Here is a 12,501-nt window from a genome sequence, read left to right as displayed (position 1 = left end):
CACTGCCTTGTGGTGGGCAGTAAACACCTTCAGGTAAGGGTTGATTCAGAGGATAATTGACTCCTGCATCCAAGCAGAAGCTCTTAAGAATGGAAAAGGTCATCAAAGATGACCCAACAGGCTGTTCTCCCTTTCAGCATTTTGAATTTAAAAAGAAATACCATGATTCCCATAGCCCATGAAGTTATATCTCAATATCTCCCTGATCCTTTCCCATTTCTCCTTCTGTGTCCCCAGGAAGTCAATGGCCAATCAGAGTATCATCACCAACTTCCTCCTCATGAGCTTCTCTGATGTCTGGGAGCTGCAGATCTTACATGCTGTCCTTTTCTCCCTGATTTATCTGGCAGCCCTGATGGGGAATCTCCTCATTATCCTTGTCACTACAATCGACCAGCACCTTCACACTCCCGTGTACTTCTTCCTGAGGCATTTGTCTTTCATAGACCTCTGCTACATCTCCATCACTGTACCTAAGTCCAACCTCATCTCCCTGACCCACAGCAACTCCATCTCTATCCCTGAATGTGCTACCCAGACTTATTGTATTGTTTTTTTCACCTGTACTGAGCTGATTCTACTGACAGTGATGTCCTATGATCGATATATAGCCATTTGCCGCCCCCTGCACTATGAGATCCTCATGAGCAGAGGATCTTGTACGCAGATGGTAGCTGCTTCTTGGGTCAATGGGAGTCTCTCGGGCATCATGCACACAGTCAGCACTTTCTCTGTACCTTTCTGTAAAGCCAATGTGCTTGGCCAATTCTTCTGTGAGATCCCTCATTTGCTCAAACTCTCCTGTTCACAGCCAAATTTTGCAGAAATTGGAACCATGGTTACAACCACAATTTTGGGGCTTGGCTGTTTTTTCTATATTGTTATCTCTTATGTCCACATCCTTTCCACCGTTCTAAGGATGCCGTCCACAGAAGGCAGGTCCAAAGCATTCTTCACATGCCTGCCTCATCTCATTGTGACCACTGTTTTTTTCACAACTGCTTTTGTTGCTCATGTAAAACCTACCTCTGACACCCCCTCTGTCCTTGACCTGTTGGTGTCTGTTTTCTATGTTGTGGTGCCCCCCACCCTAAACCCTGCCATCTACAGTTTGAGGAACAAGGACATGAAGGCAGCTCTGGCAAAGCTGGTGAGGTAGGAGCTTCCTTGTTTATAGAAAATTTTCATCATAAAGGTCATTTATTTTTTTCTTTTAATCTAATTTTCCAGTTTTTTATTGTGACTCAAATGAGATAATTGAGAAAATGCTCAACAGTACTATTCAGCTATTTATTCACCAGGATATTTGCTGTATTATCTAATTGAACTGTAACAAGGCAGCAAGCCCTTATGAAATATTTACTGCATACAAGGTACAGTGCTAAGCACTGGGAATGCAAAAACAAAACAAAACAAAACAAAACAATGGAACTAGCTACTGCATGCCCTCATGAAGCTTACACTCTAGTGGGAGAAGACAACACAGAAATGAGAGCTACAAAGTTTGGATGGGATGGAATGCATTCATTTAGGGGAATGGTCTCAAAGTTTGGAAGTTCAGAAGCAGATCCAGGAGTGGAATGAATGTTAGAGTCATAAGATTCTACTTGATCAATTCTAGTTTTTAAGGAATTGGACCCTATTCACCTTCAAAATCTTCCTGTTCTGGCCATTATTTTTTTTTATTTGGTATTTTATTTTCCCCAGTTTTATTTAAAAACAATTTTCAGCATTCACTTTAAAAGTTGAGTTCCAAATTTTCTCCCTCCTTCCCTACCCTTCTCATTGAGAAGGCAAGCAATTTCAGTTAGGTTATATATGTATGGTCATACAAATATATTTCAATATTACTCATGTCGTAAAACAAAACATAGACCAAAATTAAAAAATAGAATAAAGGAAACTTTAAAAAAGTGTGCTTCGTGGTGCATTCAGACTTCACCAGTTCTTTCTCTGGAGATGGATAGCGTTTTTCATCATAAGTCTTTCCTGATTACCTTGGATCATTACATTGCTGAGAATTACAAAGTCATTCACAATTGATCATCTTACAATATCACTGTTACTGTGTACAATTTTCTCTTGATTGTATTCATTTTACTTTGTGTCATTTCAAGCAAGTCCAGGTTTTTCTGAGAGCTCATAATTTCTCATAACTCAATAGTATTCCATCACAATCAAATACCACAACTTGTTCAGACATTCCCCAATTTATGGTCATTCTTTCAATTTCCAAGTTCCTGCCATAAGAAAAGTATTTTTATACATATAGATCTGGTTGAGTTTTGTTTGTTTTTTAATCTTTTTTTCTGATTTTGACCAAGTAGTGGTATTGCTAGGCAAAAGGTATCTGTGGTTTTATAGTCCTTTGGGCATAATACCCAATTGCTATGCATAATAGCTGAATTATCTCACAACTCCATAAACAGTGCATTTTCCCACATCTCTTAAAACATTTATAATTTTTTTTTCCTTTTCTATCTTATTAGCCAATCTAATAGCTATGAAGTAATACCTCAAATTGTTTTTACCTTGCATTTCATTAATCAGTGGTGATTTGGAAAAATTTGTCATGTACTAAAAAAGCTTTGATTACTTCATCTGAAAACCATGCCTATTTTCTTATCATTTATCAATTAAGAATGACTCGTGGTGGGCAGAGCCAAGATGGTGACTGCAAATCAGGGACTCATGTGAGCTCCCTGCCAAGTCCCTCTGAAAACCTATAAATATGGCTCTGAACAAATTTTAGAACTGCAGAACCCACAAAATAGCAGACAGAAGCATGCTCCAGCCCATGACAGCCTGGATGGTTGCTGGGTGAGGTCTATCGTGCACGGAGCTGGGAGCAGAGTGGAACAGAGCCCAGCATGGGCGGCGCCAGGACCAACCAGTCCAGGAGCCAGGCAGAACAGGCCCTAGCACCCTGAATCAGTGAGCTGTGGCAGTTACCAGGCTTCTCAACCCACAAACACCAGCGACTACAGAAAAGGTTAGTGGGAAAAGCTGTGGGGACATAGTGAAAGGAGTTCACAGTTTGGCCACCACCCTGGGGGGCAGCAGGGGTGGTGCAGCTATGGAACTACAGTTGCACATGCTTCTGGCCCCACGTCCACCTGGTGGGAGGAATTAATAGGCGGATCTGAGCGGGAGGGCAGAGCTTGTTTAAGATCTGTGTCCAATCTCGGTTGGCGGTACTTGGGGAAGGAGAAGTGCTGGTGGGGCAGAGCTGGCTGTATAGAAATAGCTCTGAAAACAACGGCACATCCCCTCAAGCTTGGAATGAAAGACTGTTTACTCTACTAGCTGTCAAACCCAACAAAAAACTCAAGGGTCAAGTAATTGGCTGGGCACATGGCCAGGCAGAGAAAATGGAATCATATTCAATCTCGGACTTTGGAATCTTTCTTTGGTGACAAAGAAGACCAAAATATACAGCCAGAAGAAGTCAACAAAGCCAAAGAGCCTACATCAAAAGCCTCCAAGAAAAACATGAACTGGTTTCAGACCATGGAAGAGCTCAAAAAGTATTTGGAAAAGCAAGTTAGAGAAGTAGAGGAAAAATTGGGAAGAGAAATGAGAAGGATGCGAGAAAACCATGAAAAACAAGTCAATGACTTGCTAAAGGAGAACAAAAAAAATACTGAAAAAAATACTGAATAAAACAACACCTTAAAAAATAGACTAACTCAAATGGCAAAAGAGCTCCAAAAAGCCAATGAGGAGAAGAATGCCTTGAAAGGCAGAATTAGCCAAATGGAAAAGGAGGTCCAAAAGACCACTGAAGAAAATACTACCTTCAAAATTAGATTGTAGCAAGTGGAAGATAGTGACATTATGAGAAATCAAGATATTATAAAACAGAACCAAAGGAATGAAAAGATGGAAGACAATGTGAAATATGTCATTGGAAAAGCCACTGACCTGGAAAATAGATCCAGGAGAGGTAATTTAAAAATTATTGGAGTACCTGAAAGCCATGATCAAAAAAAAAAAAGAGCCTAGATATCATCTTTCAAGAAATTATCAGGGATAACTTCCCCGATATTATAGAGCCAGAGGGTAAAATAGAAATTGAAAGAATCCACCTATCGCCTCCTCAAATAGATCCCAAAAAGAAAATTCCTGGGAACATTGTGGCCAAATTCCAGATCTTCCAGATCAAGGAGAAAATACTGGAAGGAGCCAGAAAAAAAAACAATTTGAGTACTGTGGAAACACAATCAGAATAGCACAAGATCTAGCAGTTTCTACCTTAAGGGATAACAGGGCTTGGAATAAGATATTCCAGAGGTCAATGGAGCTAGGATTAAAACTTAGAATCACCTACCCAGCAAAACTGAGTATCGTGCTCCAAGGCACACTTCATGCTCGCCTTTTTCTCTTCTCTTTTGTTTTTGTTTTTGGGTTTTTCTTTTTTTTTTGGTTGTTTCTTCTTTCTCATGATTCATTATTTCTCCCCACCTTGGAAGTCCAGAAAATACTGCAGCATGAAGAATCTGTGGGATATCCAAGCAGGGAAATCACTGGGAACTTCTATGACAAGTAAATGAGCATTCCGTCTCACCCTTAAGACAAACACTTCAAAGATTAGTGAACTAACTTTTATCTGCTACTAGACCTTTATCATCTTTACTCTTAAAGGATTGATAGATGTTTTTAAAAAAGTTGTTTTTGCATGCAACTGGGAAATAAGGTATACAGGCAATGGGGCATAGAAATCTATCTTGCCCTACAAGAAAGTAAAAGAAAAGAGGATGGAGGGGGGGAGTGGGGTGACAGAAGGTAGGGTTGACAGGGGAATGTGGGAATCAGAATATATGCCATCTGGGGGTGGGGGGGAGGGTATAAATGGGGAGAAAATTTGTAATTCAAACTCTTGTGAAAATTAATGCTGAAAACTAAAAATATTAAATTAAAAAAATAATTATTTAAAAAAACAGCTACTATTTGATCATTATAATGTGGGTTTTTATCCCTAGTGAAAATGCAAAACTATCTGTCACAGATTATTGATTAATCTGACTTGGCTAATGCCTTATTTTAATTTATGTATCATTTGACTGACAGATAATGAGGAGATATACCTGGAGAAAGGGCATGAGAGAGCATGAAGATATGAAATGGTAAGAGGTGGAGGAAGAAGGCAAAATTCATGGGCATCACAGGAGAGACTTGAGAGGGCTCTAGTAATGACTCAACTGTTTCATAATTGTTCTGCTCTCTGGCCAGGCTTAAAACTACACACAGGTATTTTTGTGGGCATCTGAAATAAGCTATCTGGGCATATTGCCAGTGCCATCTTAGTTCCAAAGGAAGTCTGGCTGGGGTTCAAATGCAATTTTGAAGATTCCATTCATTCAGTTTATGTTACTGGGCTTTACCATAGTTCTCCTATTCATTATTGCTATCATCCCTGTCAATGACACTTGATCAGTACAACCTGGGACCATGCCTGACTGATGCTCTGGGCCCCAGACAAAGCTAACACGTTGCAATTTCTGTTCCTCAGTAGCAAGTCATAGCCAGGAAGAAGTGATTAAAAGGGCAAAAACTGTAGTCTACTGAGGTTAATCAGAACACTGGTCCCAGAGGGCCCCTTCTGTGCTTTAAGGAGCATATTTCCGAACAATTTCCTTCAATAAAACAGAATGCTATTTCCCCAACAAGAGACCATTTTTAGTCCCCAAGGGGTACAGATCATCAGGGTTTGGTGCCAGGTAGCTACTCTACCTTTGGAGTATTTCTGTCTTTAGTAAAGCAGAGAGAAGGCACATTTACTTACCTCAGAACTTCCCTGGTGTTTCTTCTTTGGATTTTAGGCAAAACTCTCCATGCTGTCACCTTCTTTTCTGGACATGAAAGGTGAGAACAAGGAAGCATCTGTGTTTACCCAGGGAGTCATAGCAATATCGGAGTGACCAGGCTGCCTTTAAATTAGCCCATTTCTGAAGCCACTGAGCCAAATTCAATAAGCCAGATTTTTTTCCTTAAGAAAGACATTGGAAAAAGAGAAGGAAAATATGAAAAAACTTGATTATGTAACTACAGTAGTGTAATTTTTTCTCTATTGAAAGATACAGTATTGGCTGGGTCAAACAATTTAATGTTTCTTACACTATCATGTAAGGGAGATTTTCATATATGTTGGACTTTTTTAAGATTTTGCTCAGTTAGGGATCTTAGAGACAATAATATATCATCTTTAAATCTCTAAATGAAATTGTCGGGTCACTGTAGAAAACACAAAAACATCCTGTCTTCATGCTTGGGCCAGTCCTGACTAGGTTTATCAAACTGGGATTGTTGAATAATCATTAAATCACAGGTCTAGAGTGGAAGCAACTTGAGAGATGATCTAGTCCAATCACTGATATGTTTTACCGATGAGGAGACTGAAGCTTAAAGCATCTGAGTAGCTTGTCCAGGGTCCCATAGGTGACCAGTAGCAGAGCTGGCATTCAAGGAGGACTTTGGACCTACAAATGCAACACTCTTTCCTCAGTACCATGGTGCTACTATAGCTGCTGATGATGGTGATGATGATGATGGTGATGATGATGATGGTGACATTAATAACAGTAACTACCATTTATATTATGATTTAAAGTTTGAAGAATTTCACATACATTACTCACTTGATGCTAACAACAAGCTTGTGAAGGATGTACTATTATTATCTCCATTTTATGGATGAGGAAACTGAGGCTGAGAGAAGTGAGATGGCTTGCACAGGGTCACAAAGCTAGAAAGTACTTTGGCTTGACCCAAATTCAGGTCTTCTTGACTCCAACTCCATGTTCTCTACACAATGACACCATTTTGCCTGAGTGTCGATGTGAAGCAAGTCTTCATAGTTATGATCATAAGTATTTGATGATGGTGACACTGAGAATATTTAAGCCTGCGCAGTGAAAGCCCATTTTCAGGTTCTTGCAGGAAATGTCAAGTACCAATGAAATCGAATTTAAGGAAAGTCCCCCAGACATACTGCTTATACTCTCAGATGCCACTGTGTCACCATTTTCACTATTAGAGATTCATTCTTTTGTGTTAAGCATTGATGCTTCAGGTACCCACATTTTTCTCCCAAAAGGCAAGTTTTGAGAAAGGTGGGACAATGTCTCAAAAAATGGTAGACATTTGTGGAATAGATAGTTTTCCTCTGTGAAAAGAGAGTCAAGGGCAACTTGAAAACCTAATTACCTGCTGGGGTGATAGATTTGGGCCAAAGAAGGGGAAAGTTAGAAAGCTCTGAAGGGAGGGACAGGGAGCACTTATCACCCTTTTCATAGAATTCCAGATAGTCATAATTGAAAGGAATGGATGCTTGAGGCCATCTAATCCTAACCCTCCCAGAATAAGAATGACCTCATTTACATCATCCCCAATAGCTGTCCATCTAGCCAAGGGAAGTGGAATCCACCACCTCCTGAGGCATCCTGTTCCACCTTTGGACAACTTCTATTGAGCTGGCATCAAGCCACAATGGGCTTCTCCCTCACTTCTGCCCATTGCTCCTGGTTCTGGCCTCTGGGGCCAAGCCAAAAGAGAATAATCCATTTTAGATATGATAGTTCTTCAAGAACTTGAAGACAATATTTATCTTCTCTCCCCACTGCCCACTCAATGACCACTGAAGCCCTGTGAGTCTTCTCTTCCCAAGGCTAAAGATGCCCAGTTCAGGTCCTCAGCTCTCCTAGTTGCACTTCTCTGTCAATTTTCCACTTCATTATGTTCCTTCCAAAATTGTAGTGCCTAGAACTTAATACAATAATACAAGGGCAGAGGGGAACAGGGATAGTCATTCTCTTCATGACTAAACAAGTTCCCCAAGGAGCAGCAAGTAGTTACAATGCTTCATTTTTGTAAGTCAGAGGATACTTTCATGGGCTACTTTTACCAGATGGTGGATATGTGTATCTCTTTTGTCTGATATAGATTTGCTTTCTATTAGTTACAATATGGTTGTCCTTTGTTCTTGAAGAGGACCAAAATGATATAACTATGTTAGAGTCAAGTTATAGCGTGTCCAACTGTGGCTCATCAGACCAATATGAGCTCAGGATGCTTTACCACAGGTTGGGCATAAATAGTCCATACGAACATTAGAAATGGATTCTCTAAATCTGAACATCTAGCATTTCTTTTGAGGTATTTCAGTTCTGCTTTGCTCATAGAGCACAGCACCTTCTCTGATGAGGGAATGCCATGCTGGCTGGTCCTACACTGGTGTCTCCCATGTCATACAACCATTTCCACAGTTCTTAAGAGACACCTTGAAAGTGTCTTTGAATTCCTTTTCCTAACCACCATGTGAGCACTAGCCCTGTGTGAGTTCTCCATAAAAGAGTCTTTTAGGCAAATGCACATTTGGCATCTGAAAAATGTGGCCAGCCCATCAGAGTTGTGCTCTCTTCAGCAGAGTTTGACTGCTTCACAGTTTAGTTTGAGAAAGGAACTCAGTGTCTAGTATCTTATCCCATGAGGATAGTACAACTCTCTCTCTCTCTAAATTGAAGTGCCTGAAAGTGAACATTGCCACACTGTTCCTCTCTGAGTCTGTAGGTGCTGAATTCATAGCAAGGTGTTGTATCTTTATCAGGTATTTGGTTTCTGACATCATGGTCATTGCTCCTACATATTAGAAATCATGTTCAATGTTATATCTGACCTTGACATTCCCTCCTCGAGGATTTTTTAAAAAATGAAATTTACATTATAACTTTGTTGTGTATTTAAAAGGAATAAAAATTTGTAAATAATGAGTCCGCAAATTCCATGTGCAATCATCTTTTTTTATTGCATTGTATGGAAATGCTTATTTTATTCCATAAATTAAAAAAATAAATAAATTTTAAAAAGCAATCTTTTTTTTTCCTTCAATGCTTTGAGAGATTTCAATCTCATTTTCATATTGTTGCAAAAGACAAAAATCCTCAATTCATTACAATGACCCAGATCATACTAATTTTGCCTTAGGAAAAGAAAATAATTCATCCACAGCTAAGTATCTTTTGATCTTTCCCCTCAGTCTTTGAGTGATGACAAAAGCAAGGTGTCAGAAAAAATGATGGAATCTGTATTGAATGTAGGCCTTAATGATCTCACGAGTCATACGCCAACTTGTAGTTTAAGAGTATTCTGCCTCAGGTTTTCAAATATCTTGATTCTGATATCCAGGCTAGATTTCAAAGTGATCTTTGTTTTCTTCTAGGGCACCTAGGTGGCACAGTCAATAAAGCACCAGACCTGGAGTCAGGGAGACCTGAATTCAAATCCAGCCTCAGATGCTTACTAGCTGTGTCACCCTGGGCAAATCATTTAATCCTATTTGCTTGAGTTTCCTTCTATGTAAAATGAGCAAACTACTGCAATATCTTTGCTAAAAAAAACTCCAAACAGGGTCACAAAGAGTCAAATACAATTGAAATGACAGAACAACAAAATTGCTCCTTTGTGATTTGTAAATGGTCTATGAGTTGGCATGAATCAATTTTCCTTCTGCCAAGTAGGGTTTTTTCCTTTTAAATTAGACCTATTTTATGACTGACACATGGAATTTGCTATGAGGAAAACTCCTCTGCTAATGGAGATTGACTTCTGCTCTGCAACTTAAAACCCTGAAGATACTGAGATGTGAGCACTGCCCTTTCCATAGTCCTAAAGTTAGCATGTGTCAAGGTTGAACTGAAATCCAAGTTTTCCTGACTGATGGCCAGTTCTATATCCCCTGTGTCATGTCGCCTCTTGGTAAACAATATAAATTTCATGACTCTTATAGCATGGTAAAAAAAGCTGATTTTTCTTTTCTATCATAAAGTGAATTCAAGTTAGCTTGATAGGGTTATGCAAAAGAAATTTTTTTTAAAGCTATAGGATAACTGAATCAGAAAATAATACAATATGCCTGTTGCCAGGAACTTCAGAAGGCATGCCATCTGTCTCATTTCTCAATTGGCAATGCTCTTTAGGGCATCCAGCTCTTACTTGAAGACCTCCAATGATGTAGAATCCAGGAACCACCAGGGTCCATCAGCACATTTAACCTGGGCACAGCTCCACTTGGCAGTAATTCTTCCCTTTGATCAAATAAAATACTGCCTCTATAGCTCCCAACAACTGACCTCAACTCTCCTGCCAAGGGTCTGCTGCTTCTACCACCACCCCCAAATACTCATGGACATGAAGCACTTGGGATACTGGATGCAGTTCTCACATTTTCCCAGTGTATTCTGTTCTCTAAGCCTGTGTGGTCCAGGTAAAGAAGGCATTCTTTTAAAAAAAAATTGAAGCTACTGTTACAAGTACTAGTTGTGGGGGGTAATTAGGGAGAATAATTAGGCTGATAAGGGAGAATAGGAAGAGAATGAGCATTTGTATGATTACCTACTATGACCTAGGCACTGTGCTAAGCACTTTACAAATATTATCCGATTTGGTCTTCATGAATACCCTGGAATAGAGATGTTATATTATTCCTATTTTTACGGTTGACAGAAACTGAGGGAGATAGATCAGTTGACTTGCCTTGGATGACATACTTAGTAATTGTCTGAGGATAGATTTGGACTCAGGTCTTCCTGCCTCCAGGTCCATCATTCTATCCACATCACCTCTAACTGCCTCTCTTTTGTTTTATCTGAATTGTCCTTTACCCTGCTTTGATCATATCTGGAGCGCTATGCTCTAGGGACCAACCATTAGGAAGAACATTGATAAGCTGGAGGGTGTCTAAAGGAGGATGACAAGTGTGGTGAAGGATCCTGAGTGTGTGATACATTGGAGTATGTTAGAAGGAACTGGGCATATTGAGGGTCAGGAAGCGAAACCTGGAAGTGGGAAGATGAAAGGCAGTATTTATATATTTAAAGGACTGTTGTGTGGAAGGCTGATTAAAAGAGTATCCTTCTTGGCTGAAGAGAGTAACACCAGGGAAAATGGAGGGAAGAGACAAAGTGGCAGATTTAGGCTGGATTTGGGGAAAAACGAAACCTAATACATTTTTAGAATTATACTAAAATAGATTGTGAAGCCTTACAAGTCTTGGGAAGTTCCTTCTCACTGAGTGTCTTCAAACAGATGCTAGATGATGATTTGTTGGCTGAAGAGTACTAGACATTCTCTCTGAGGGATGGCTTAGGCTAGGAAGCCATTGTGGTCTCTTTCACTCTGAAATTCTGTGATTCTTTCAGGGCTGGTCCTGGAATCAGAAAGAGCTGAGCTCACATTCCACCTCTGTCACTTACTAGCTGAGCCACTATGGGTTATGGCATGGCTGCTCTAAGCATCACTTTTTTCATCTATAAAATGGACTGGTAGTACATTTAAGGATGGTTCTAGGGATCACTTGGGATAATGTATGAGCAAAGACTAAAAATTATAAAGCTCCAGATAGATACTAGCTATGAATATACAACATGAATTTGAGTTCCCATCACCATCCTATATTGTATTGCTTTAGACCTAAACACAGTACTCCAGATGTGTTCATATAAATATTGTGTACCTTCCTTCCTCTGGCCAGTATTTCTGTGTTAATGGGCAATAATATAGCACATAAATCAATGTTGTGCTCTAATTAAAAACATTCCTACTATTCCAGGCTTACTATTTCTTTTAAGGATATGACCTTGAAAGACTCATTGGAATAATAGCTGATAAGTATTTTGGGTTTCTCCATTTGGTGAATTGTTTCTGTGGGCAAAGACCATTTGCATTGAATTCTGGGTTGGGCTGGGAAGAGTGGAAAACAGTTGGCCAAACACTGCCTCCTAGGGAGCACTCCAAATTTTCAACCTTGCTGCTGGGATTTGGCTCAGAAATGATTGACCCCTACTATCCAATACAATAAATTCAATTTAATAAGCATTTATTTAGTAAGCCTACTATGAGCCATGCACTGTGCTAAGTGCTGGGGATACAATTAATAATAAAAAAAAAAGTTCCTGCCCTCAAAGAATTTTCAATCTAAAGAGAGAGAAGACACACAAAGTTAGGCAAAAAAAAAAAAAATGAGAATGGAACAGGATAACAATGGCTACTTGACAGGCGGCTGGGGAACCTTTTTTCCATGGAGTTGAATCCAGGTAGGGCAATCATTGTAAAGGGCAGTGGGCTGAGAGTTGACTTTCTGTCTTCTATAAAAGAAGGTATTGGGAAGAGTTCCATAAACTGCATTCCAGCCATCCATTCAGAGGGCAGAGAAGGTGTTGACAATCTTGAGCCAGCAGAATGGTGGTGAGATTAGAAGTGATAAGCTGATCCTGGGAGGGGCATCTTGTTCCTAATAGAGTTAAAACTAGGCAGGGTAGCAGGTGAAAATGAGATGCCAAATAAACACAAGTAAGGAAAAGGTCTGCGGAAGTGAACTAAAACATTATTCTCCTTTTCAGTGCTATGAGTTAAAAAGAAAAGCCGTGATCCCCATAGCCTACAGAGCTGTGCCTCAATGTTTCCTTGATCTCTTCCCATTTTTCCTTCTTTCTCCCTAGGAAGGCA

The 12,501-nt window shown here is 39.8% G+C and overlaps 1 protein-coding gene across 1 annotated transcript; it reads left to right on the top strand.

The window, feature by feature from the left end:
- Positions 1-244: 244 nt before the first annotated feature.
- On the top strand, positions 245-1,159 carry LOC118836215 (olfactory receptor 14A16-like). Its single transcript, XM_036743561.1, has one exon. The coding sequence runs from the start codon at positions 245-247 to the stop codon at positions 1,157-1,159; it is 915 nt and encodes a 304-aa protein (XP_036599456.1).
- The last annotated feature ends 11,342 nt before the right edge of the window (positions 1,160-12,501 follow it).

The sequence above is a fragment of the Trichosurus vulpecula genome, chromosome 2 (genome assembly GCF_011100635.1).
Source record: "Trichosurus vulpecula isolate mTriVul1 chromosome 2, mTriVul1.pri, whole genome shotgun sequence".
Taxonomy (NCBI): domain Eukaryota; kingdom Metazoa; phylum Chordata; class Mammalia; order Diprotodontia; family Phalangeridae; genus Trichosurus; species Trichosurus vulpecula.
Note: the sequence above shows the minus strand (reverse complement) of the source record. Positions and strands in the feature narration are given on the sequence as shown.